The sequence below is a fragment of the Schistocerca nitens genome, chromosome 8 (genome assembly GCF_023898315.1).
Source record: "Schistocerca nitens isolate TAMUIC-IGC-003100 chromosome 8, iqSchNite1.1, whole genome shotgun sequence".
Lineage (NCBI taxonomy): Eukaryota > Metazoa > Arthropoda > Insecta > Orthoptera > Acrididae > Schistocerca > Schistocerca nitens.
Genome location: NC_064621.1, coordinates 436,249,457 through 436,274,447, shown reverse-complemented (window position 1 = coordinate 436,274,447; position 24,991 = coordinate 436,249,457). Strand labels below are relative to the sequence as shown.

Genomic DNA, 24,991 nt, shown 5'->3' with positions numbered 1-24,991 from the left:
ATTGTCCACCTGAGTGAAAAGTACCAATAAGTGTACAGTGGTAAACTTAAATGGCTGTGAATATCTGTGCACTATTTGGATTCAGATTCTGTGCTCATCAGAACAATGAATATATCATTAACACATGTGATGCCAGTACTGGTATTCTCAGATCTGCCATTACCAGTAGAGCTGGAAGTCGTCAGTACAGTAATAAATTTTTTACAGGAAAACAGTACTAAGATGTCATTGACATACAAGGGGGAACTACAGCAGACCTAAAAGTGTGTCCTATGGCAGTTCAGACAGCAAACTACTTTCTATTCCTCAAGCAGATTTAAAATCATTTCATCTCTCTGTCTGAAAATTCTAGGAGTAACAATTCTGCAAGCAAGAAGTCAAAGTTGGTGTTTCCAAAACTTTTCTAAAGTGTAGCTTACAGATGTCGATAGTCTATTGTGTATTTCAGGCTATCACTTACCTTAGATAGTGCAGTATTCAGTCCATTAACATTTACACAAATGAGACACTCTGTCATATATGCTGAAAGTGCCTTTGCACAATCAGTCAGTTCTTTGTAGCCATTATATTCCAACCCTTTGGATACAGTGGGTGAAAGGTGTATTGTGATTGGCTGGTAATCATAAGATTGTTGTGATTATTACTCTTTGGGATAGGTGAGACCAAACTTTATTTCCATTCAGTGGGATGCACCCAATTTGCATATATTTGTTACGATTGGTATGCAACATTATTGAGCATGATTGTAGTGGGACAATCATTGTCTGTGGTTTCACAGGACTTTCTTACTACTATTTCTCTTGCAAATATTCAAACATTATTTGTGGGAAAAGTGTTTATTTGAGATATACAGTCACAGGACTATGGTGAATGAGTAGAAGCATATCCAGCACAAGGTACTGAGGGAATGCTAATACACTTCTTATTTTTGATCATAAATTGTGGACACTAACAAATACAATTTTGATCGCTGTTTCCATGCCTCTCTGTCTCCTGCTGTCCTCTGCCAGCTGAAGCCTAAGATTTTCTTCAGTGCTCTATCCCAGTGGTCAGGTGGTCTCCCTTGTGGTCGGTCGGTTGGTCTCTCTCTCTCTCTCTCTCTCTCTCTCTCTCTCTCTCTCTGACTCCATTATAGTACAGTCTTTGTCCCTCTGCTGCCATTTTTTGTGTAATATATTCTGCTCATTTCTGTTTTAGAGCTTCTGCCCTTTCCACAACATCCTGAACTCCTTTATGACTCCTATTCTTCATTTCTTTCCGAATCATTCTTAGTGAGATCTACGAACAACCTTCCCATAGTCTTTCCAAATATCCTTTATATTCATTATATGCTCCAGATAAACACATTCATTAACACTTTTATGCAATTTTTGTTCAGCATTATTTTTCTTGCAGTTACCTACTTCCTGTGGATCAAATTTGTTTTGCACAGCATTAGGCAGCTACTTCCGTCCATGTAGCACCATAACAGAGCACACCATTTTGCTTGTGAACTGTTATGAGCTTTTAACCAGAAGCAACTTATTTTGATTTTTCTGTGTGGTTTTTAGTTTAAATTCTTAAATTTCTTGCATGTTTGTGTGCTTATAAGCAGAGTCCCATTTTTAATAATTGCCTAGTATATAATTCAGCCGGCTTTAGTATGTATAGGGACACTGATTGATGTGTTTGGATGTGAGCTGATTTGGTTATCCTCCACCACAGCTTGAGGTGGTGCTGACTTCGGTCATGCAGCTTGACACTGTTGCCAAAGGGGGAGCGGATGTGGGGATCAAAGGGACGTCCAGCAAATCACATGATGGGGGAGAAGATAGTGGGCACAGACTGAGTAGAGAACAGGTGGTTGGAGGGAGGAGAGAGAAAAACGTCACACCGGCCCCTGAGCAGTCAGTTCAACAGCACACCTGATAATCGCAACATGAATGCTCACTGAAATACTGTGCCATTTAGACACTGAAATCAGCATTCACCTGTGAACTATTCTGTTACGAATTACAGTGGTAGAAGCTGAAGAATCGCATCTCATGCCTCTACAAGGAGAAGTTGTCTCTCAGTGTGGCAACTCCCTTCATTTGTCTCCATTATTAACCCAGTGCAGATAAAGGGGCATTAGACTGTACTGCAGAACTGTGAAGCCTACTGAGAAAGTGTAGTTCAAAACTGGGGCAAGGAAGATGGGACTGAATGTCTGTGAGAATCTATGGTAAACTGGTTCCAAATATGAACCAGTTCCAAATATGAACCAGTTTACCATAGATTCTCACAGACATTCAGTCCCATCTTCCTTGCCCCAGTTTTGAACTACGCTTTCTCAGTAGGCTTCGCAGTTTTGCAGTACAGTCTAACGCCCCTTTATCTGCACTGGGTTAATAATGGAGACGTGCTGCACTCACCATACATCGGTGGCCAGCAAAGCTCCCGTCGTACCATCATCTTACTCCAGTGCATCCATGCTGGTAACTTCCACTGTGTGTAGACTTTGAATCCCATGCCTTCAGGAAGGCACATGCACTCTTAACCACCATGAGACCTAGTCTTTGCTCCTGCTTCAGTAAACAGCTCCTGATTGCATTCTTGGCAGCTCAAATTGCACAACGTAATGTGGCTTGGGAGCTTCGCTAACTCACTTCACCAGAGATTTTTTTTATCAGTGAAGTTTCATATTTGGAACCAGTTTACCATAGATTCTCACAGACATTCAGTCCCATCTTCCTTGCCCCAGTTTTGAACTACACTTTCTCAGTAGGCTTCACAGTTTTGCAGTACAGTCTAATGCCCCTTTATCTGCACTGGGTTAATAAGTGAGTGCAGTGAGCACTTGTTCAATTTAATTACAAGCAAGTACCAGAAGTAGCAAATGACTCTTTTACCGATTTCACGTCTGGCCATTTGTCCACACCTTTACTGCACACCTTTACTGCCAACTGTGCCCAGAGAGAAATCCCTTTCTAACTGTGGTGGCTCCCTTCACTGTCAGACGAGTCAATTTCACTTGATAACTTGAATATCTCCTCTTTTCATTATCCATCGTTTATACCCTACTGTTGGACGCAAGGAACGGATGCTACCCGAAGAATCTCCTGTCTGTGCTAACATAATAGGTTTCCTGTACAGTGATTTCTTTAATGTTTCTTAGCGTTTAATTTTGGAACATGAACATTTCTCCAATGATATCTTCTTGATGGTTTTAATCAGCATCTATTGATGTACATTGCCTTAGAGAGAGACTTGAAATGTGAGGCACTGTCTCATCAAACACTGTAATCTGTTGCTAAAATCTACCCGTTTCTGAACTACAGGATATCTATTTAATTCCGCAAATTAAATTTATTTTCTCCTAACCTTCCAGTTGTGTGGTGGAAACTAGTTCTTTAGAATAAAGCTGAGATTACTTTAATCAAAAGCAACTGTAAGTTTCACCTCTATGCCCATGAGATCGCACAAAATGGTTTATGTGTTACTCTCAGTGTATTATATTATTATATGTTATTTGTTTAAATTTTTGTTCACTTAAAAGTGTGCTTACACTGGTAGATTTCACATCTGATTTCCATAGTGCTAGTCACTAATAATAGTAGTAATAATAATAATTAATAATAATAATAATAATAATAATGACAACAATTGTGAAGAAAATGAAGTTATCCCTTCAGCAGCATGGAAAGACTTGACAAGCTGCACCACAGAGGAGCTGTTTGCTGAGTGCCTCTGCATTCCTTATGAGATGGTGTGAAGAACATGTGGCATCAAACTTTGCCATGTAATGCATTACAGGGTCAGCAGCAGCCTGAAGAATCAAGAAATTTGCCAGCCCATCCCTGGTAGGGGAAAGAGTACATTTCATGCACTGGTGCCTGGACTCAACTAACAAAAAACTATTGAAATTACATCTACGACTGGCCAACCAGTTAAATTTCTTGATGTGAGAATGGACTGATGGTGTCACATGGTGCATGGGTTCCGCACAAAGGCAGGCCGTCGGACAGCAAACAGCAAAATTCAACAGTATATCAAAGATGCTGCCTGCAAGACTATCTTCAGTCCCTCAGTCAAGCAGTTGTATGAGGATGTAGTTTCAGTTTTTAGAAAGGACTACATTTTGAAGCCACTCCTAAATATGCACATATCACAGACATCATCAGGGCCATGAAACAGGCATCTGCACGACTACCACCTGAAGCAGCCGTAGAATACATTGTGAAACCTGTCGTGTTTTCGTACGAACAAAACCTATGAAACCAAACATCTCCAGCAGAGAGAGGGCAGCCATACAAGAACTAAGAGGAGATATAGACATTGTTGTCTTATTAGCTGTTAAAGGCACTACACCTGAGGTCCTGTCTCACCAGGATTAGACTGTGAAGATGCATGGCACGCTAGAAGACTGTGCATAATGGAAGATCCACACTGATCCCACCACGAGGGTGGAGAGGAAGACTATGTGCTTCTCAAAGAATCCAGCTCGCCAGACAAAGTTGTTAAGAATCTATGACAGAGAGCACCAGTTCTCCAAACCTACATGGACTTCCAAAAGTTCACAAAGATGGGGTGCCTTTACACCCAATTGTTGCCAACATTGGTGACCCGACATACCCACCTGCTAAGTACCTCCACGATTTGCTTAGCCCTAATGTTGAAAGGTGATTATAAGTATAACTCTCTGAATTTTGTTGGACACCTTAACAACTTTAAGCTTAAGAATAGCGATATCCTTGTGAGCTTCAATGTTACCTCTCTTTTCACTAGCGTGCCTTTATAAGAATCCTTAGAACTTATTTGCCAGAAATTTGACAGAGATGAGAAACCTTTACAGGCATGTTTTGACAACTACACAATTTTACTTCAATGATGGAAAGAATAGCTGTGGGGATTGAACTTTCAACTGTTGTCACTGACGTGTATACCGGACATTTTGAGAAGGAAGCTTTCTAATAGGCCCAATGGAAACCTACCTATTTTTCCAGTACATAGGCAACACCTTCGTTGTCTGGCCACATGGAAGAGACAAGCTGAATAATTTCATGCAACAGAACATCAGTTTTACCATAGGAGTCAATGTGGATCAATTGATTCCCTTTCCTGGTAAAAATGGCAGACAGCACATTGGGCCACAGCCTGTACAGGATGAAGGTGCACACTGTCATATACCTACAAGCTGACAGCTGGCAACATCTGACTTAGAGGAATGGGGTGCTAAAAACATTGGCACACAGTGCTTGCACCCTCTCAGACAATGTAAGTCTCAAATTAGAACTTCAACATTTGAAGACAGTGTTCCGCAGTGACAGCTTCTTCGGGTGACAAATTTGGAGAGCCCTCGGCCCTGCACCCATTGTACAACCAGCAGAAACAGGAGAACTTCAGGAGGATGTGGCTACTGTGTTTATTCCATTTTGTGGTGCATTATATGGGAAGATAGGATGAATGGTCTGGAAATATCAATTGAAGACAGTCTTCCACCAACCAATTAAAACACAGGCATTTGCTTGGTAGTGTCCAAGATGACCCTGGACTACGGAAATCTGGCGTCTACCAGATACAAAGCCAATGTGCAAGACATATATAGGTCAGATAGTGCATACTGTCTAAGACCTTTGCTGAGAACATTGATGGCACATTACATTGCAACAGTTTAACAAGTTGGCAGTCATGGAATATTGCCTTTCAGAATTACATAGAATTGATTACGGGTTCACTACAATTTTTTCTGAGGACATGCAGCTTTACTGTATGATTAAATGATGATGGCGTCCTCTTGGGTAAAATATTCCGGAGGTAAAATAGTCCCCCATTCGGATCTCCGGGCGGGGACTACTCAAGAGGACGTCGTTATCAGGAGAAAGAAAACTGGCATTCTACGGATCGGAGCGTGGAATGTCAGATCCCTTAATCGGGCACATAGGTTAGAAAATTTAAAAAGGGAAATGGATAGGTTAAAGTTAGATATAGTGGGAATTAGTGACATTCGGTGGCAGGAGGAACAAGACTTTTGGTCAGGTGATTACAGATTTATAAATACAAAATCAAATAGGGGTAATGCAGGAGTAGGTTTAATAATGAATAAAAAAATAGGAGTGCGGGTTAGCTACTACAAACAGCATAGTGAACGCATTATTGTGGCCAAGATAGACACAAAGACCATGCCTACTACAGTAGTACAAGTTTATATGCCAACTGGGTCTGCAGATGATGAAGAAATTGATGAAATGTATGACGAGATAAAAGAAATTATCAGGTAGTGAAGGGAGACGAAAATTTAATAGTCATGGGTGACTGGAATTCGTCAGTAGGAAAAGGGAGAGAAGGAAACATAGTAGGTGAATATGGATTGGGCGGAAGAAATGAAAGAGGAAGCCGCCTTGTAGAATTTTGCACAGAGCATAACTTAATCATAGCTAACACTTGGTTCAAGAATCATAAAAGAAGGTTGTATACCTGGAAGAATCCTGGAGATACTAAATGGTATCAGATATATTATATAATGATAAGACAGAGATTTAGGAACCAGGTTTTAAATTGTAAGACATTTCCAGGGGCAGATTGGATTCTGACCACAATCTATTGGTTATGAACTGCAGATTGAAACTGAAGAAACTGCAAAAAGGTGGGAATGTAAGGAGATGGGACCTGGATAAACTGAAAGAACCAGAGGTTGTAGAGAGTTTCAGGGAGAGCATAAGGGAACAATTGACAGGAATGGGGGAAAAGAAATACAGTAGAAGAAGAATGGGTAGCTCTGAGGGATGAAGTAGTGAAGGCAGCAGAGGATCAAGTAGGTAAAAAAGACTAGGGCTAGTAGAAATCCTTGGGTAACAGAAGAAATATTGAATTTAATTGATGAAAGGAGAAAATATAAAAATGCAGTAAATGAAGCAGGCAAAAAGGAATACAAACGTCTCAAAAATGAGATCGACAGGAAGTGCAAAATGGCTAAGCAGGGATGGCTAGAGGACAAATGTAAGGATGTAGAGGCTTATCTCACTAGTGGTAAGATAGATACTGCCTACAGGAAAATTAAAGAGACCTTTGGAGATAAGAGAACCACTTGTATGAATATCAAGAGCTCAGATGGAAACCCAGTTCTAAGCAAGGAAGGGAAAGCAGAAAGGTGGAAGGAGTATATAGAGGGTCTATACAAGGGCGATGTACTTGAGGACAATATTATGGAAATTGAAGAGGATGTAGATGAAGATGAAATGGGAGATACGATACTGCGTGAAGAGTTTGACTGAGCACTGAAAGACCTGAGTCGAAACAAGGCCCCCGGAGTAGACAACATTCCATTGGAACTACTGACGGCCTTGGGAGGGCCAGTCTTGACAAAACTCTACCATCTGGTGAGCAAGATGTATGAAACAGGCGAAATACCCTCAGACTTCAAGAAGAATATAATAATTCCAATCCCAAAGAAAGCAGGTGTTGACAGATGTGAAAATTACCGAACAATCAGTTCAATAAGTCACTGCTGCAAAATACTAATGCGAATTCTTAACAGACGAATGGAAAAACTGGTAAAAGCCAACCTTGGGGAATATCAGTTTGGATTCCGTAGAAATATTGGAACACGTGAGGCAATACTGACCTTACGACTTATCTTAGAAGAAAGATTAAGGAAAGGCAAACCTACAATTCTAGTATTTGTGGACTTAGAGAAAGCTTTTGACAATGTTGACTGGAATACTCTCTTTCAAATTCTAAAGGTGGCAGGGGTAAAATACAGGGAGCGAAAGGCTATTTACAATTTGTACAGAAAACAGATGGCAGTTATAAGAGTCGAGGGACATGAAAGGGGAGCAGCGGTTGGGAAGGGAGTGAGACAGGGTTGTAGCCTCTCCCCGATGTTATTCAATCTCTATATTGAGCAAGCAGTCAAGGAAACAAAGGAAAAATTCGGAGTAGATATTAAAATCCATGGAGAAGAAATAAAAACTTTGAGGTTCGCCAATGACATTTTAATGCTGTCAGAGACAGCAAAGGACTTGGAAGAGCAGTTGAATGGAATGGACAGTGTCTTGAAAGGAGGATATAAGATGAACATCAACAAAAGCAAAACGAGGATAATGGAATGTAGTCAAATTAAATCGGGTGATACTGAGGGGATTAGATTAGGAAATGAGACACTTAAAGTAGTAAAGGAGTTTTGCTATTTAGGGAGTAAAATAACTGATGATGGTCGAAGTAGAGAGGATATATAATGTAGACTGGCAATGGCAAGGAAATCGTTTCTGAAGAAGAGAAATTTGTTAACATCGAGTATAGATTTAAGTGTCAGGAAGTCGTTTCTGAAAGTATTTGTATGGAGTGTAGCCATGTATGGAAGTGAAACATGGACGATCAATAGTTTGGACAAGAAGAGAATAGAAGCTTTCGAAATGTGGTGCTACAGAAGAATGCTGAAGATAAGGTGGGTAGATCACGTAACTAATGAGGAGGTATTGAATAGGATTGGGGAGAAGAGAAGTTGTGGCACAACTTGACTAGAAGAAGGGTTCGGTTGGTAGGACATGTTTTGAGGCATCAAGGGATCACAAATTTAGCATTGGAGGGCAGCGTGAAGGGGTAAAAATCGTAGAGGGAGACCATGAGATCAATACACTAAGCAGATTCAGAAGGATGTAGGTTGCAGTAGGTACTGGGAGATGAAGAAGCTTGCACAGGATAGAGTAGCATGGAGAGCTGCATCAAACCAGTCTCAGGACTGAAGACCACAACAACAACAACATAAAATTCTGACACCGATGTCTAACATGTGCGACTGTATAATTAAAGAATCTAAACGAATTCGAGTAAGGGAACCACTGACTAATCATGATATTGGCTACACCCTTAGCACAACACTTAGTCTGATTAAAAGAGAAAGAGATATCACACACTGAACTCACTTTGGAGGCAGATTGAGCAAGAGCAGAGATGCTGCAAGCAGGCATCTCTGGGTGCAAAATGAGTACAGAGCAATGAGTCAACGAGAGCAGTGGAAGAAAAGCATTGCACCGGCCCCTAAGCACTCAGTTCATCAGCCTACCTGATGCCAATGTCATTGCTTACCGAAATATCATGCCCATTGGACACTGATATCTGGCTATTCAAGTATGAACTATTTTGTCATGAATTATACCGGGAGACTATGAAGAATCGCAAATACCGTTTTATCACTAATATAACATCATTTTGTATTGTATTCGACTGGTGTCCAAACACATCTGCACTTCTCACTCAAACATAATGACAACGAGAAGTGATATGGTGAGAGCACGCACAAGATACGCATATTACAGCAACTGATTGTTGCATTGAAATCATGCCTTCCAGCATTTTCTCTGATGGGCAGATGTTGTGTTTATTAGCAAGGGTCAGTATCATGTCTTATAAATATACTGGCGGTTAGTTTCATTTTGCCCTCCCTGTATATACTAGCATACAAAGGCACTCATCACAAGCTGTCCAGACACTTGCTCTGGTGCATGGCAAAGTTCTCTTCATAGTTAACAAAAATTCACTCAGCACTGCGATTTAATTATTTGTGATTTTTCTAAGTGGTATATTAAATCACTAGTTTACGGTAACAAAGATCAAACTATGACTTGGCTTTAGCAGAAGAAGCAGGATAAAACAAATCAATGTATAAGAGTGTGAATTCCACAGATGTAGTGAGAGCTTCTAGATGTATTACAGTGCATACCAGATATTGTTTTCCACATTTGAACATAGTAAATGACAAACATTAAATGATGACAGGTTTCTTTTCTATTTAAATTAAAATGATTGAAATGCTATGAAGTACAACACATTTTCTAAAACATCCTTTACTTAAAAAAATAAGCTCAAGCTGACGTATTTCTTATATGATAAAAGCATCAGCACATTTATTTGCAAATTGCAAACTATAAAAACACACTACTCAATTTTCTGTTTCAGCTTGACAACTACAACTCAGGATTTGATGTGTTAATCCAAGTTACTTTTTTTTCACAAATTTCTCTGATTGTATTACATTTCTTGCAATATTATTTTATCCCCCTCCCCTTTCTGTTTCCTGACTTCTCGCACTTACCTAGTCTCTCTCCTCCATGTAAGTCAAGTCCGTGTCTCTAAATGCCTACAGCTGTTTCTGGAAATATGTACTTTTTGACAATACTTTTACAGTACTACCTAAATTAGTATTAATTACTTAAGCCACAAAAATAATATTTTTCTGTTGTTGCTCGTATAGTTTTCAAATAACTTCACCTGGAGTTCTGTGCGATAAAACAAAAATGAACTTCATCCAATATGTTTCCAGAATACCTTGAGTAACAGGAGGAGCAATTTCCACTTTCTCAGTTTCTGGGGCCCAGCGACTACGTCTCTTCCTTTTACGACGACTACTATCACTTTCATCTCCAGACTTTCTTCCTGTTATAAAAAAAACAAAATAAAAGTCATTGTTTTTGTCTCTGTAGTAATTAAAGCTATTGGTATTCCGTAAAATTAGAAGTGCCACCACTGCTGTTTATAAAGGTAGAAAAAAACTTCCTTCAATATTTTTTTCAACTGGTAAAAAGAAACCCAACAGCAAAGCAATGAACAGTCAATTAAAATAATTACTTCAGTTTTTCATCCTAGCTTGAAGTTTCTAGCAAGCTGTGTACAACATCTAAATTTTTGGAAACTGAAGAACATAATACAGAGTGTCCATAAATTATTTTTACAAATTAAGACTTTAATCACTTTAAAACTATGCTAGATATTAACAAATGGTTTTCAACATGTGAAAAAATAACTCAAAGAGTTTTTTTACCTTCCAGTCAACACAATTTTAATGCAAAATTGAATTTGAAAACCTGATAAAATGTGGATGCCACAGGAGGAAGCTCAGAGTGCGGCCTGGTTCATACAGACAATATCTGATACTCAAATGCAATGAAACTTTCAAACACGGTATGGAAGGCAACCACTGTCTTGACCAACTACTCAGACTGGGTGTACGTCATTTATGGAAACAGGTACTGTTCTCCATAAAAGGTGGGTGGGCCATCCATCTGTTTCAGATGCTAACTTGGGCAAGGTACAGCAGGCATGTGTGAGGAGACCATGAACCCCTGACCTCACACCACTGGACTTCTTCCTGTAAGGTTTCCTAAAGGACCTGATGAGTCAAACAAAGTTAGAAACCTACAGGACTTTAAGGCACGCACTGGTAATGCATTTGAACATGTCACCGTGGAGATTCTGAATCATATGTGGAGGGAAATGTAATTCCAACTGGACTTATCTGTGCCACTAAGGATGCACACATTGATGCGTATAAATGAGGAAACAAAACTTTTGAGTTATCACATACTGAACACCATTTGTTAATATCCAATATTCAGGGTGATTCAAAAAGAATACCTCAACTTTAAAAATGTGTATTTAATGAAAGAAACATAATATAACCTTCTGTTATACATCATTACAAAGAGTATTTAAAAAGGTTTTTTTTTCACTCAAAAACAAGTTCAGAGATGTTCAATATGGCCCCCTCCAGACACACGAGCAATATCAACCCGATACTCCAACTCGTTCCACACTCTCTGTAGCATATCAGGCGTAACAGTTTGGATAGCTGCTGTTATTTCTCGTTTCAAATCATCAATGGTGGCTGGGAGAGGTGGCCGAAACACCATATCCTTAACATACCCCCATAAGAAAAAATCGCAGGGGGTAAGATCAGGGCTTCTTGGAGGCCAGTGATGAAGTGCTCTGTCACGGGCTGCATGGCGGCCGATCCATCGCCTCGGGTAGTTGACGTTCAGGTAGTTACGGACAGATAAGTGCCAATGTGGTGGCGCTCCATCCTGCTGAAATATGAATTGTTGTGCTTCTTGTTCGAGCTGAGGGAACAGCCAATTCTCTAACATCTCCAGATACTGTAGTCCAGTTACAGTAGCACCTTCGAAGAAAAAGGGACCAAAAACTTTATTGGCTGAAATGGCACAGAAAACGTTCACCTTAGGCGAGTCACGTTCATACTGAGTTGTTTCCCGCGGATTCTCAGTGCCCCATATACAGACATTGTGATGGTTGACTTTCCCGTTAGTGTGGAAAGTTGCTTCATCACTAAACACAATCTTTGAAACGAAAGATTCATCTGTTTCCATTTGAGCAAGGATAAAATCACAGAAATCGATTCTTTTAATCTTATCAGCTGCAGACAGTGCTTGAGCCAATTTCAGACGATAAGGTTTCATAACTAACCTTTTTCGTAGGACTCTCCATACAGTTGATTGTGGAATTTGCAGCTCTCTGCTAGCTCTGCGAGTCGATTTTCCTGGGCTGCGAACAAATGCTTGCTGGATGCGTGCTACATTTTCATCACTCGTTCTCGGCCGTCCAGAACTTTTCCCTTTGCACAAACACCCATTCTCTGTAAACTGTTTATACCAATGTTTAATACACCACCTATCAGGAGGTTTAACACCATACTTCGTTCGAAATGCACGCTGAACAACTGTCGTCGATTCACTTCTGCCGTACTCAATAACACAAAAAGCTTTCTGTTGAGCGGTCGCCATCTTAGCATCAACTGACGCTGACGCCTAGTCAACAGCGCCTCAAGCGAACAAATGTACAACTAAATGAAACTTTATAGCTCCCATAATTCGCCGACAGATGGTGCTTAGCTCTACCTTTTGTCGTTGCAGAGTTTTAAATTCCTAAAGTTGTGGTATTCTTTTTGAATCACCCTGTATTTTAAAGGTATTAAAGTAGTAAGTTATAAAGATAATTTATGTACACCCTGTATTTTGGATATTGGTTCTACATTATGCAAATACTGGTTACTGTTCTGTTTATGTTCATCCAAACCTTTTCTTTTAATACTGTAGCATTATCACTGAATTTTAATTATTTATTCTCACATTATCAACTTCTTTTCCATTTGCGTATTTTTGCATTAACTCTAGTAATTTTTTGAATCATTGTATGATGTTTGAGTTTAGTACGAGATTAAGCGTTTTCCCTACTTGTATCTTCAGTTTTCCACATTGTTGCTATACACACGAAAATTATGAATCGGGAAAATACCAGGTGGTTTTAATCGCAGTGCAGCTACTCAGGGAGGTCCAGTGTGGGCTGCAATTATCATATGGCAGTGAAACTTTGTAGACATGCTAGTACATTAATGCAGAACCAATTTACATGGGAAGGGGGAATTAGTTCCAATTGTGGACATCAGCTGCAAATCTGGTTCTATAAATTGTTTGTATGATGGTATGACATTCATGCTTTCATTTGACAAGTCATAATGCAAGTGGATAGTACAGCTATCGAAAAGAGAAACAATGCGCTGTTAGTGAAACTGTTTTGTGGGAACTGCACCAATTACAGTACTGCACTTAGAGGCTGTCGCCAACTGACAGGTCTGAGGAGAGACCCAACATCATTTAATGGTTTAAAGACGATCATACTGCAATTTGACAACAGGGGTGAGCTTGGTGTGGCATCTGGTAGTCGAAGGAGTCCTATCCCAGTGAAAGTTATTGAAGAGGTTGCTGTTATTGTATCTGACCATGCAGCACGTGCCATCGATAGTGCTAGTGCTCACACAGTGTCATGGGAATTGTCCATCCCATGGTCAATAATATGAAAAGTTTTGTGGTCTATTTTACACCGGTACCCATACAAGATCCAGATCGTGCAGCAACTGAAACCTCTTGATCCACAACAACATTCAGATTTTACTCTTCCGTAACTGGCGAGACCAAAGTTGATGACATGTGACCAGGCAATAGTCCATGGAGTGACAAGGTACATTTTACAATAAAGGTGCAGTGAATACAAAGAATTGCTGAATCTGGGGTATTGTTAAACTGCACGTTGTGCATGAAGAGCCACTGAACTTGCTGTATGTGACTGTGTGGTGTGGATTTACAAGCACCTTTATTCTCAGTCCGTTCTTCTTTGAAGAGAATACACTCAGAGGGCATGCCAGGTGAACCGTAACGCTTGCACGTTATTGAAACAATCTTGTACAGCATTTGATTCCTGGTTCGGAAGAGTACAACTGTGTGGAAACCATTGCTTTCATGCAAGATGGGACAACATTTTACGTTGCCCACCCAATGAAATATCTGCTTAATGCAACCTTCCACAAACATGTTTTCTCCAGAGGGTTTCCAGATGCATGCCCTGCAAGACCACTTGATCTGAATCCATGTGACTTTTGGCTCACAGGATATCTAATAGAATGTGTTTACCAAGGGCATGTCGATCTCTATGTGATCTCAAGAGCAGTTTACAGGAACACGTTGCTTGGATTCCACCAAAACTGCTCCGAGCAGCTGTTGATCATGTTGTTTTACAGACGTAGCATCTCATCAATGTCTCTGGTGCTTATATTGAACAAATTGTGTAAGCAGTCATTAATAATAAAATCAACATTATACCTTTTTCAATTCTATAACCTTTCCTGCCCATCTCCTGTTCCTAATCCATTACACACGGAAACATTTATATACTTTTTCTTGCATTCACAACACCAGACTTGCAACTGGTAGGCAAAATTGACACTAAAGTTTTTTTCCCCAGCATAAATCAGTTCTGCATTAATATATTGGAATATCTAACAAGTTAAGTTGTCTTACAAATTACAGCCCACACTGACTTCCTGTTAGTAGCTGCACTTCAATTATTACTAGCCAGTATCTTCACACCAGACTGTAATGTAACAGGTAAGACAAACAAATAGGAAAACCACTTGTCTAAAAAAGATAAACAAAATATTCTATGAGCATTGATAATAATCTCTAAATAAACACTACAAACACTCACTGTTGATGACACGGAATGGCACAAGGTAGTCCCTCATATTTAAAATACCTATTGTTATATGCAAATATGGAAAAGTTGCAGGAACGATGACATTCTATGTAGAACTGACCACACACAGTTCAAACTTACTTTCTTATGAAATATATTGGATGCTGCAATTACTTACAAAAACTTTGACAAACACGAATACAACAGAAATACAATTCTGAATTTAAAGTATGATGTAAGTCACTCCCAACCCTGATTACTTCCATGACAGAAGTTACAACAGTCAGAGAGGTACTTTACATATTTTACAGTTTCAAATCAGTACCAAAGAAATCTCTAAATTTTAATATCTGGTTAAGTGTTTAACACTGAATTCAAATACTTTCTATTTATAAAAATCAGAAGACATGTATAAATAGGAACACACACAAAGGTTATTTAAAATGTATGGCTTCACCAGACAATCTCTCATACTCCTCAAACTTCACAGAAGCTCTGCTTGCAAAACTATCACTCATCGAAAAATAATGATTCAGAGAAATGGTTTAATCACAGCCTATGGGACTGCATCCAGAAAAGACAATGACGCAAATGCTTATAGTTCTGGTCTCTCTTATCTTTCCTATCTTCAGCAACTGCTGTGATGTCTACCTTTATTTGGTCTCCTGAGTGACCAACCTACATAGTTCACAATTTCCAGAACAAATCTTTCACCCTGCAGCAGATTGTGCACCATTTTCGAACTTTCCGGCTAAAACTGTGCCGACTAGGAGCAAATTCAGATGTCTTTCATGTATAATGGTCTTACTGAGATATTTTCACAATATCCTTTCTTCCAGGAGTGAAATTTAGAAAGCAAGATCGAGGTGCTGGCAGAGTTGAAGCTGTGAGGACATGTCATGAATTATGTCTGGACAGCTCAGTTGGTAAAGCACTGCCCAGAGATGGCAAGGCTCCACGTGAACATCCAGTCTGGGGGACTTATTTAATTTTGCCAGAAGCTACAAATTGCAAACATTCCACTGGAGAATGAAGCATTCATTCTGGAAATCATAGGTTATTCAGGCAAATCACTCATGACTCCAAGTCTAAGTAAACATCACAGCAGCTGCACAGACAAATGGTAAAATAAGCAGATTCATTATTCCTGTCATGGTCTTTTTTCAATTTATGTCACCCTCACCATTTCTACCATTATTTTGCAGTTACATATTTCTTTCATATATCTCTTGTAAGTCAGGCTCCCCACCTTTGTCCTTCCTTGGTCAATTATTGCCTATTGGTCTTATTTACTCTGTTATTGCCAATTTTTTTCTTGCCTAACTTTAACCCTTTGGGTTCTTATCCATCTTCACTCTCCAATTACTTCAATTTCCCAAGTTTTCAACCCTCATACACTGGCAGCATTTCATCATAGATTCACTCTACTTTTGTGTTGTTGTACTCTGCTGAACCAGAGTAACATGGGGGGAGGGTTAGATTTTAATATCTCATTAGCATCAATGGCATCAGAGTTGGGACCAGTGGATCAGTTTGGTAAAAATGAAGAAGATAATTGGTAACGAAATTTTTCAGATTAGATGAATGGTTATTTGAGCTATACTTGTTGAGTGTCTTCATTACTGCATCACTTCTCTTGATCAATGGACTGAAGTTTCTTGATGATGTTTATATTAATCTTTTATTAGTACTGTTTGTTCCAATCATTTCCTATTTTCTTTTTCAAGGGTGAAGGAAACTGGTTTTTAGTTTAATGTTCAGAAGACTCCTATTCATGCTTGTCACTGCTGTCACTTTGTAAGCAGAAAGCTTTTTCTATTTATATTTAATTCTGCTATCATTTTGGTGACCATTTTTTTCATAAAAATTTTGTATGCTGTAATTGTTTCTTATTTCACTTCAAAATTTTGATACAAAAACATCAAATTGTCCAATTGTGTTACTTTATACTCTGTCTGCAGCATTCAATGGTGTTTTCCCTCTGAATATTTTAAGTACGCAGTAACGAATTCTTGACTCTAATATGACCTCCCCCCCCCCCCCTCCCCCTTGCACACACTTAAACATAGGGAAGTCAACTCTCTATTCAACAATCCTCTGCTAATCTACTTCACACATACAAGACATCACAACAGACAAGTATACTGAAACATCTGGCACAAATTTCTTACCTTCACTTGCACAAGAGTTCTCGTCATCAAGTTGCTCCTGCTTTACTGTACTCTCCGCCACCCTGTTATCAGTCTCTGAAGGTTCTGTTTTCACACTATCCCTACTATTGTCCGTATCTACTTCTGTCTTTACTTTAGGTTCATTGTTTTCACGTTTTCTCTCTTCTTCCATTTCAGATTTGAACTTCTCCACCAAGCAACGATACTGCATATATGCAGTGTCTGTCTTATCTCGTAAGAACCTTGCAAACAAAATAAGTTACTTTAAGTTTAAAAAAGCAGATGGAAGCATTATATTTTGTAATGTTACACTTGATATGAAATAAGGTAACTTACCTAAAGCCTGCACTTTTTATACATTATGTGATCAAATTCCAATTATAATACAGCTACAAACTAAATACACACCCTGCTTCACACTTTCAATATACAATTATGTATAGTCTAAATTACAGGAACAGTGCAAGTTATTTCTCTACGAATGACCAGCAAGCCAAATAATGACACCATGGCAGCGACATGTCTGAACTGTAAATAGTAATCTGATTTCAGTAATTTCGAACAGTTTGTGATGAATTTTATAAAAGACCAAACTGCACCACATTATTTCAGTAAATGACTGTAAACAACCACGATTCAAGGGATGAAGTTCCAAGTTTTACAAGTATACTTATTTGACATATTAACAAAATGTAATCCAAAGTTAAGGTAGCTAGCAATTGGGATACAACAGCCACATAAAATTTAAAGCATGGAGTGCTCATGAATTAACCTATGTTTGACAAATAAGCAAGTTTATTAAGTAAAAAAGGCAACAATAATCCAGCCTTCACAGTAACAACTTAAAGACTGCTCAAGACTTGTCAACAGGAAATGGTTTCCCATATGATTTATCATCAAAAGTTGTGAATTGTTTCTTCAGTGATAATTCAAGCTTTGAATGGAACTGTGGCAATATCTTACACAGTGTGTGTCAAAACTTTTGGGTCAAACTGAAACACTTGATAGCAGGTCCACAGCCGATTATACTGAGACAAGTAACAAATGGCCAGAAATGTATATTTATTGTGTTATGGATATACACAGTGAGCACTACGTAATAACAAAGTAGCTCATAACAAGTGTCAAAACAACAACCGGCAGTCTCAATGCATATACTGCAATGATGCATGCAGTTCTGTCACACACTTACAAAGATCCCAGGTGCTGTTGAACAATGGAAGAGGCAGCAGGTAATAAATAGTGTACGGACATGCGTTGTCCAAGATCACATAACAGAATCTTTTTACTAACTCCCCATTTGACTATGTTGCCTGGTGTTCCTCCAAGATGTGTTACCACAATTTTTGGAGACTGCATCCTTCGTTGTCCACAAAAGTATGTGGTTTCAACATGACAGTACACCAGCACACTTCTCTGTTAATATGTTTGAGCACCTGAACACACACCCTCATCACCAGATTGGAAGGGGAAGTTCTGTCCCATGGCCAGCACGACTGCCGTATGTCACACCTCAGTCCTCTGGGGTTACATCAAGATGCTGGTGTATGAAACCACAGTAGAACTGGATGAAGACCTGCTCGCTTGGGTAAAAGCTGCTTATCTTCTGGTAAAATTAGGTACCAAGGATCTCCGAGAGAGTGTGACAGAACTTCAAACACCATGGCCACGCATGCATCGAGACTGGCAGTTGTCAATCTGAACAATTACTATGAACTACATTACTGTTATGAAGTGTAAGCTATGCATGTCCTTAACAAACTAAATATGCATTTCCAACAGCTGGTTCCTTACTTCAGTATAATCGGTTGTGGACCCACTACCACCTGTTTCAATTTGATCCAAAAGGTTTGAGACACATGCATTTATCAGCCAGCTAGCTTATTTTGTTGTGATGTCATGCAACTGTCAAGGAGTTTACATATGCTACAGAGATTATGATGAGGTCTGCGATGACAAGTTAGTAGTGGTGCCACTGATTCATCACATGATCCATGAAGTAAAGAAATTGACACTTTTCTCTATAGTCTCTAAGCACCGAGTTCACACTTCCAAGTACCACTTATGGCTATAGCTGCTACCCATATTAAACTTGTTGCAATTTCCGATCTCAATGGCTTCCACAGAATTTCTGATGGTCTGTGCATTGCAAAACACTTCTGTTTCATCAAATATAATTCAATACCTATTTGAGAGCGCGAGCGCACGCACGCGCCCACACGCATGCGCGCGCGCGCACACACACACACACACACACTGGACGGACGGGAGAGAGAGAGAGAGAGAGAGAGAGAGAGAGAGAGAGAGAGAGAGAGAGAGAGACCATTTTTTCCCCCTTATGTGGTTAAAAAATATTTTTTATGAATTGTGAGGGGAAAAAAAACTAGGTCTATTTTGGTATGTGCAGTCCCTCTCAGAAAGAAAATAATGTGGTGAATTATTTTGCAGTGAGTTTGTACCTACGACTTTTTTTCTTCTTAAAGAGTGTTTCCTCTTCTTTTCACTAGTGGGTCCACATTTTCAGGACTTGGAACACTTTATTTTATTATTAAATTATATGGATAGACACCCGTCCTGATGACACATTAATCAAGGTAACCTAAGGGAGGGATGTTGTTTGCCTTCTGTATGTGACTTGTGTAAACTTTGTTCTGTGCGTCATCATATAGGGTAAGTCAGTGTTGTCTGATGGGTTTTGACTTTATAGTACAAACTGTTGTTTAAATATATAGCAACTTATTTTATTTCAAAAGATACACAATGAATAATAATTAATGTCTTATATGTTAATTTTTTATGGAAAAACTGGTAGAAGCCGACCTCGGGGAGATCAGTTTGGATTTCGTAGAAATGTTGGAACACGTGAGGCAATACTAACCTTACGACTTATCTTAGAAGAAAGATTAAGGAAAGTCAAACCTACGTTTCTAGCATTTGTAGACTTAGAGAAAGCTTTTGACAATGTTGACTGGAATACTCTCTTTCAAATTCTAAAGGTGGCAGGGGTAAAATACAGGGAGCGAAAGGCTATTTACAATTTGTACAGAAACCAGATGGCAGTTATAGGAGTCGAGGGGCATGAAAGGGAAGCAGTGGTTGGGAAAGGAGTGAGACAGGGTTGTAGCCTCTCCCCGATGTTATTCAATCTCTATATTGAGCAAGCAGTAAAGGAAACAAAAGTTTGGAGTAGGTATTAAAATCCAGGGAGAAGAAATAAAAACTTTGAGGTTCGCCGATGACATTGTAATTCTGTCAGAGACAGCACAGGACTTGGAAGAGCAGTTGAACGGAATGGACAGTGTCTTGAAAGGAGGATATAAGATGAACATCAACAAAAGCAAAACGAGGATAATGGAATGTAGTCAAATTAAATCGGGTGATACTGAGGGGATTAGATTAGGAAATGAGGCACTTAAAGTAGTAAAGGAGTTTTGCTATTTAGGGAGTAAAATAACTGATGATGGTCGAAGTAGAGAGGATATATAATGTAGACTGGCAATGGCAAGGAAATCGTTTCTGAAGAAGAGAAATTTGTTAACATCGAGTATAGATTTAAGTGTCAGGAAGTCGTTTCTGAAAGTATTTGTATGGAGTGTAGCCATGTATGGAAGTGAAACATGGACGATCAATAGTTTGGACAAGAAGAGAATAGAAGCTTTCGAAATGTGGTGCTACAGAAGAATGTTAAAGATTAGGTGGGTAGATCACGTAACTAATGAGGAGGTATTGAATAGGATTGGGGAGAAGAGAAGTTTGTGGCACAACTTGACTAGAAGAAGGGATCGGTTGGTAGGACATGTCCTGAGGCATCAAGGGATCACAAATTTAGCATTGGAGGGCAGCGTGGAGGGTAAAAATCGTAGAGGGAGACCAAGAGATGAATACACTAAGCAGATTCAGAAGGATGTAGGTTGCAGTAGGTACTGGGAGATGAAGGAACTTGCACAGGATAGATTAGCATGGAGAGCTGCATCAAAACAGGCTCAGGACTGAAGACCACAACAACAACAATATGTTAATTTTTACAGAAATTAATTATTTGTGAAAGATAATGTCCTTCAACTACTGGCCCTCTTTTTTGGCACACTCTTTGACCCTCTGCATGAAGTTTGTCATCACACTCTCCAACATGTTGTGGGGTATAGCATGAACCTATCGCTCAATGGTATCCTCTACATCAAGTGCAGTACATGGCTTACTGATGTACACTTTGTTCTTGAGGAAGCCCCACAAGAAAAAGTCACATGAAGTAATGTCTGGAGAGCAGTGCAGCCAGACAACATCTCTGTTGGATACCACTTTCCCTGGAAACAGCTGACTTACTTCAGACATTCACATATTGGAAGTGAGAGCCGTCACGCCGCCTTTCTGAAACCAAATATTTAAACGATATGTGCCATGGCAACAAAGGTCTGGGATGAGAAATTCACGTAACATGGTCAAATAACGTTCTTACTTCCTTCAAAGAAAAAAAGGCCCTAGACACCAAATTTCCATAATCCAGCCCACACTGTTACCCTGTTACAATGCAGTGGGCATTCGTGCAGTTGCCGAGGGCAGTTTGGAGACCATTAACGACAGTTTTGTTTATTAACAGTGCTGTTTAGGTAAAAATGAGCCTCATCTGGCATTAAAATCACAATTCCAAGTTCTTCCTCCAGCAGCTCTTTCATTATTTCAGCAAAATGTCTCCTCACAAAATCTTTAGACTTCATCTCCTGAACAGTCGCAGTTTTGTAGTGACGAAAATTTAGATGGTGTAAAATGTGTCAATTGGATGAGTCTGATAATCTGAGAGACTAAGATGCCATCCTGCAGATTGGCTGGGGCTCTGTTGAACTACATGATGCACAACTTCAATGTTTTCAGATGACGTGGCCATCTTTGCACTGCCTCCCTGCTTTTTCTTCAATTCAAAACCTGCCTCACGACAGTTCTTAACCCACAGCAGAATGGTACTGTGGATCAGAACTGCACCATTAAATGGAACATTGAGTTGGAGATGGAACTTCCTCTGAGTGGTGGTCACAGATTCTGCATTTTTAAAGAATGTATCTATGATGCAGGCTCGGTATGGTGCAGTCCACCTGTCCATTGCAACAAAACTGCTGCAGTAGTGGAAAACAATGAGCCCAAGTATGACCCTCCACTACACTGACTCACCCAGTATTTTAACTGTTAGTCTGCTGTATTCTCTGACTTCCAATTTAGGGACGGAACCAGCCCAGCATTTGCTAAAACTAGTACGGGAAACTGCCTGAACACCGGCCAGTGTACCAGCCCCCGGTCACTAATCCACCTTGCGAACTTGATCCAAGTTTGGCTCACATCCCTGCCTTGCAAGACAGCCAGCCACAGGTTATGGTATACGAGCAGTTCCATTTCTTAAAGACTGCTACTATCACATAACTAAGCTGAATGTTAAATCCAAAATTTCACCACAATGATCAGCTCCTGATAATTATGAAGAAGGTAACTGAAAGATTGTTGTATCATTCAAACACAATGGAGCAAGAAAACTGAGAAAATATTATCAACTAGATGTACCCAGCCACACTTCGCTGTGTTTCAGTCTGCTTAAATGGAAAAGAAATGCAAGAGAAAGCACACATTTATAATATGTACGGGAATTGGATATCTGTCCTAATTTCCTTCTCTCCCCTGTCTCTGTCCATCTTCCCCCCTCCACCATTTTTTTGTCCATCTCCTTCTCCTCCTCCTCCCCCCTCTCTGTGTGCCAACCTTCCCCCCCTCCCTTTCTCTCCATCTTCTCCTCCCTCCCCTCTCTCTGTCCATCACCTTCTCCCCCCCCTCTCTCTCCATCTCCTCCTTCCCCCCCCTCCCCTCTGCCTATCTTCTTCTGCCTGTTTTCCACATTCAATTCTTCACACCCTCTGCCCATATCCTCCCCCCGCCCACCCCCCTTCCTGCCACAACCTTGAGCCTTGTTTATTTTTATTTTAAATTCAGATTATGCAGTAGTATTCTAATCGAAAAACAATAAGCCATAAATACAACTTTCCTGTTTGCTAATGACAATTTACTATAATATTTCATAATGTTTTCCTGTTATTAAGCTCACGTATTAAATATATTTAAAACTCAGGTAAATAAAAACATGGGCATTGTGTCAAAATTTCAAAGCAATCAGTTAGGAACATTCAGAGATACATGATTCTGAACAAATGAACATTTATATTTTTATTTATATAGATGAATGTGTTCACTACAGGGAAACAGAGGCTAATGGAATATTGCGCTCAGGACGAAAAATGAACATTATCTGTAACAGCATGTTTCACAAACTGCTATGGAGGTAAGATTTCTGACATTGCAGTAATTAGCCACTTGACATTCTCAATACAATTAGCATAGGTGCAGTTATCAGCAACAAGAGACAATACAAATGATTAATGAAACTATTAATGATAAGAAATGTTTTCTTGTTTACAATTCTATATCAAAGTAGCTAATCCAGACACCCAATTTCAGAAAAAAAAGGGCTACAGGAATCTTGTTGTTATGTCAAAGTGTGTCATTCAACAGGTAACTAATGAATATATAACAATCACGGCAAGGAGATACAATAAAAGACCCTCAAGACTGCAAATTATTTCATGAAACTATTAAAGAGGTTATTCTAGGTTCAATAGAACCCTTAAAATTGCAGCATAAGAACCGCAGTTAAGCTCAGAAGATGTCTTTGAGAAAGTTGAAGACCAAACTATCCATAAACCCATCAAATAACATTAAGTTGTACAACTGGTGAGTGAACTGAAATTGTTGGTCCACTTGCTTATGGATCAAACTGACCCAGTACCAGATGATTTATACCATTGTGGAAGTTAGAACAGAGACTCGTGCATTTTGATACTGTGTTGTTTCTGAGCGAACTTTAATAATAATGAAGAACACTGAGTCAATGTGAAAATATTGTTGGGGAATGATAATGAAAACAAATGTTCCAGCACATTAGCTGTATTTCATCACCAGTTTGCAATGAAATTATGGTTGATTGCTATAGTACACTATCAATGTTCTTTGAATCTGTGCTGCACTACTCATTAGCCAATACTCCTATTCATTAACCCATACCATGTGCACTTGCAGAATATCCATTAACATATGTAACTCACGAGGCAGGACTCAATAATGAGCTCTGATGACAATATTATTAAAATGATAGATTGCTACTCACCATGTAGAGGAGACATTGAGTCACAGACAGCCACAATGGAAAGATTGCTATACATTTAAGCTTTCTGTTAAAAGACCTCCTTCTGAAGTAGAAAGCACTCTCTCTCTCTCTCTCTCTCTCTCTCTCTCTCTCTCTCTCTCTCTCTCACACACACACACACACACACACACACACACACACACACACACACAGAGAGAGAGACAGAGAGAGAGAGAAACCACAGGGCAAGGCTTAAATGTACAGCAGTCTTTTTGTTGTGCCTGTCTGCGACTCAACAGTTCCTCTATACAGTGCATAGCAATCCATCCCTTTCATAAAGTAGTTGATATATTCCATCCTGGACTTTTCATTATTTAATAATAAGTTCTGGATAGATACATCATAAAACATGAAAGTTAACACAGTGTGCCTTAGAGATACAGCCACAATAGGTTTAGTTGAATTCAACAGCCTCTAACATTGATTGTGGACAATCCTGTTACTTATAAAGCAGTAAACTCTTATATGAACATGAGAATTTGGAGATCAGTATTCTAAACTGAAGATGAAGGAAAAAAAGATCTTTAAACATGAGTAAATGGAAAATAATGTATATAAGTAGATGAAAGTCATCTCTTCTTATGGACTACAGCATAACAATAAACCTGAAATGAGTAACCTTATACAAATACCTCAATATGGTGGTCATTCAGAACAAAATTATCAGCACCAGTGTGTGTTTCATTGGGAGAATTCTTGAGAAGTGTTGCTTCCTCACAAACAAAATTGCTTACTAAATGCCCAAGCTATCCACTCTTCACCATCATTTGTCTACCTAAGATCCACAACATGTTGGACTGACTAA

General features: G+C 39.3%; 1 protein-coding gene across 1 annotated transcript in view; it reads right to left on the bottom strand.

Moving 5' to 3' along the window:
* The window catches only part of LOC126199343 (SURP and G-patch domain-containing protein 1), a 164,645-nt gene that overhangs the window by 51,465 nt on the left and 88,189 nt on the right, over positions 1-24,991 (bottom strand). Inside the window, exons 7-8 of the mRNA XM_049936199.1 lie at positions 16,950-17,191; positions 10,285-10,392 (exon numbers count right to left, since the gene is read on the bottom strand). Of these exons, the coding sequence (XP_049792156.1) occupies positions 10,285-10,392; positions 16,950-17,191 (350 nt within the window). The remainder of the gene's footprint in view (positions 1-10,284; positions 10,393-16,949; positions 17,192-24,991) is intronic.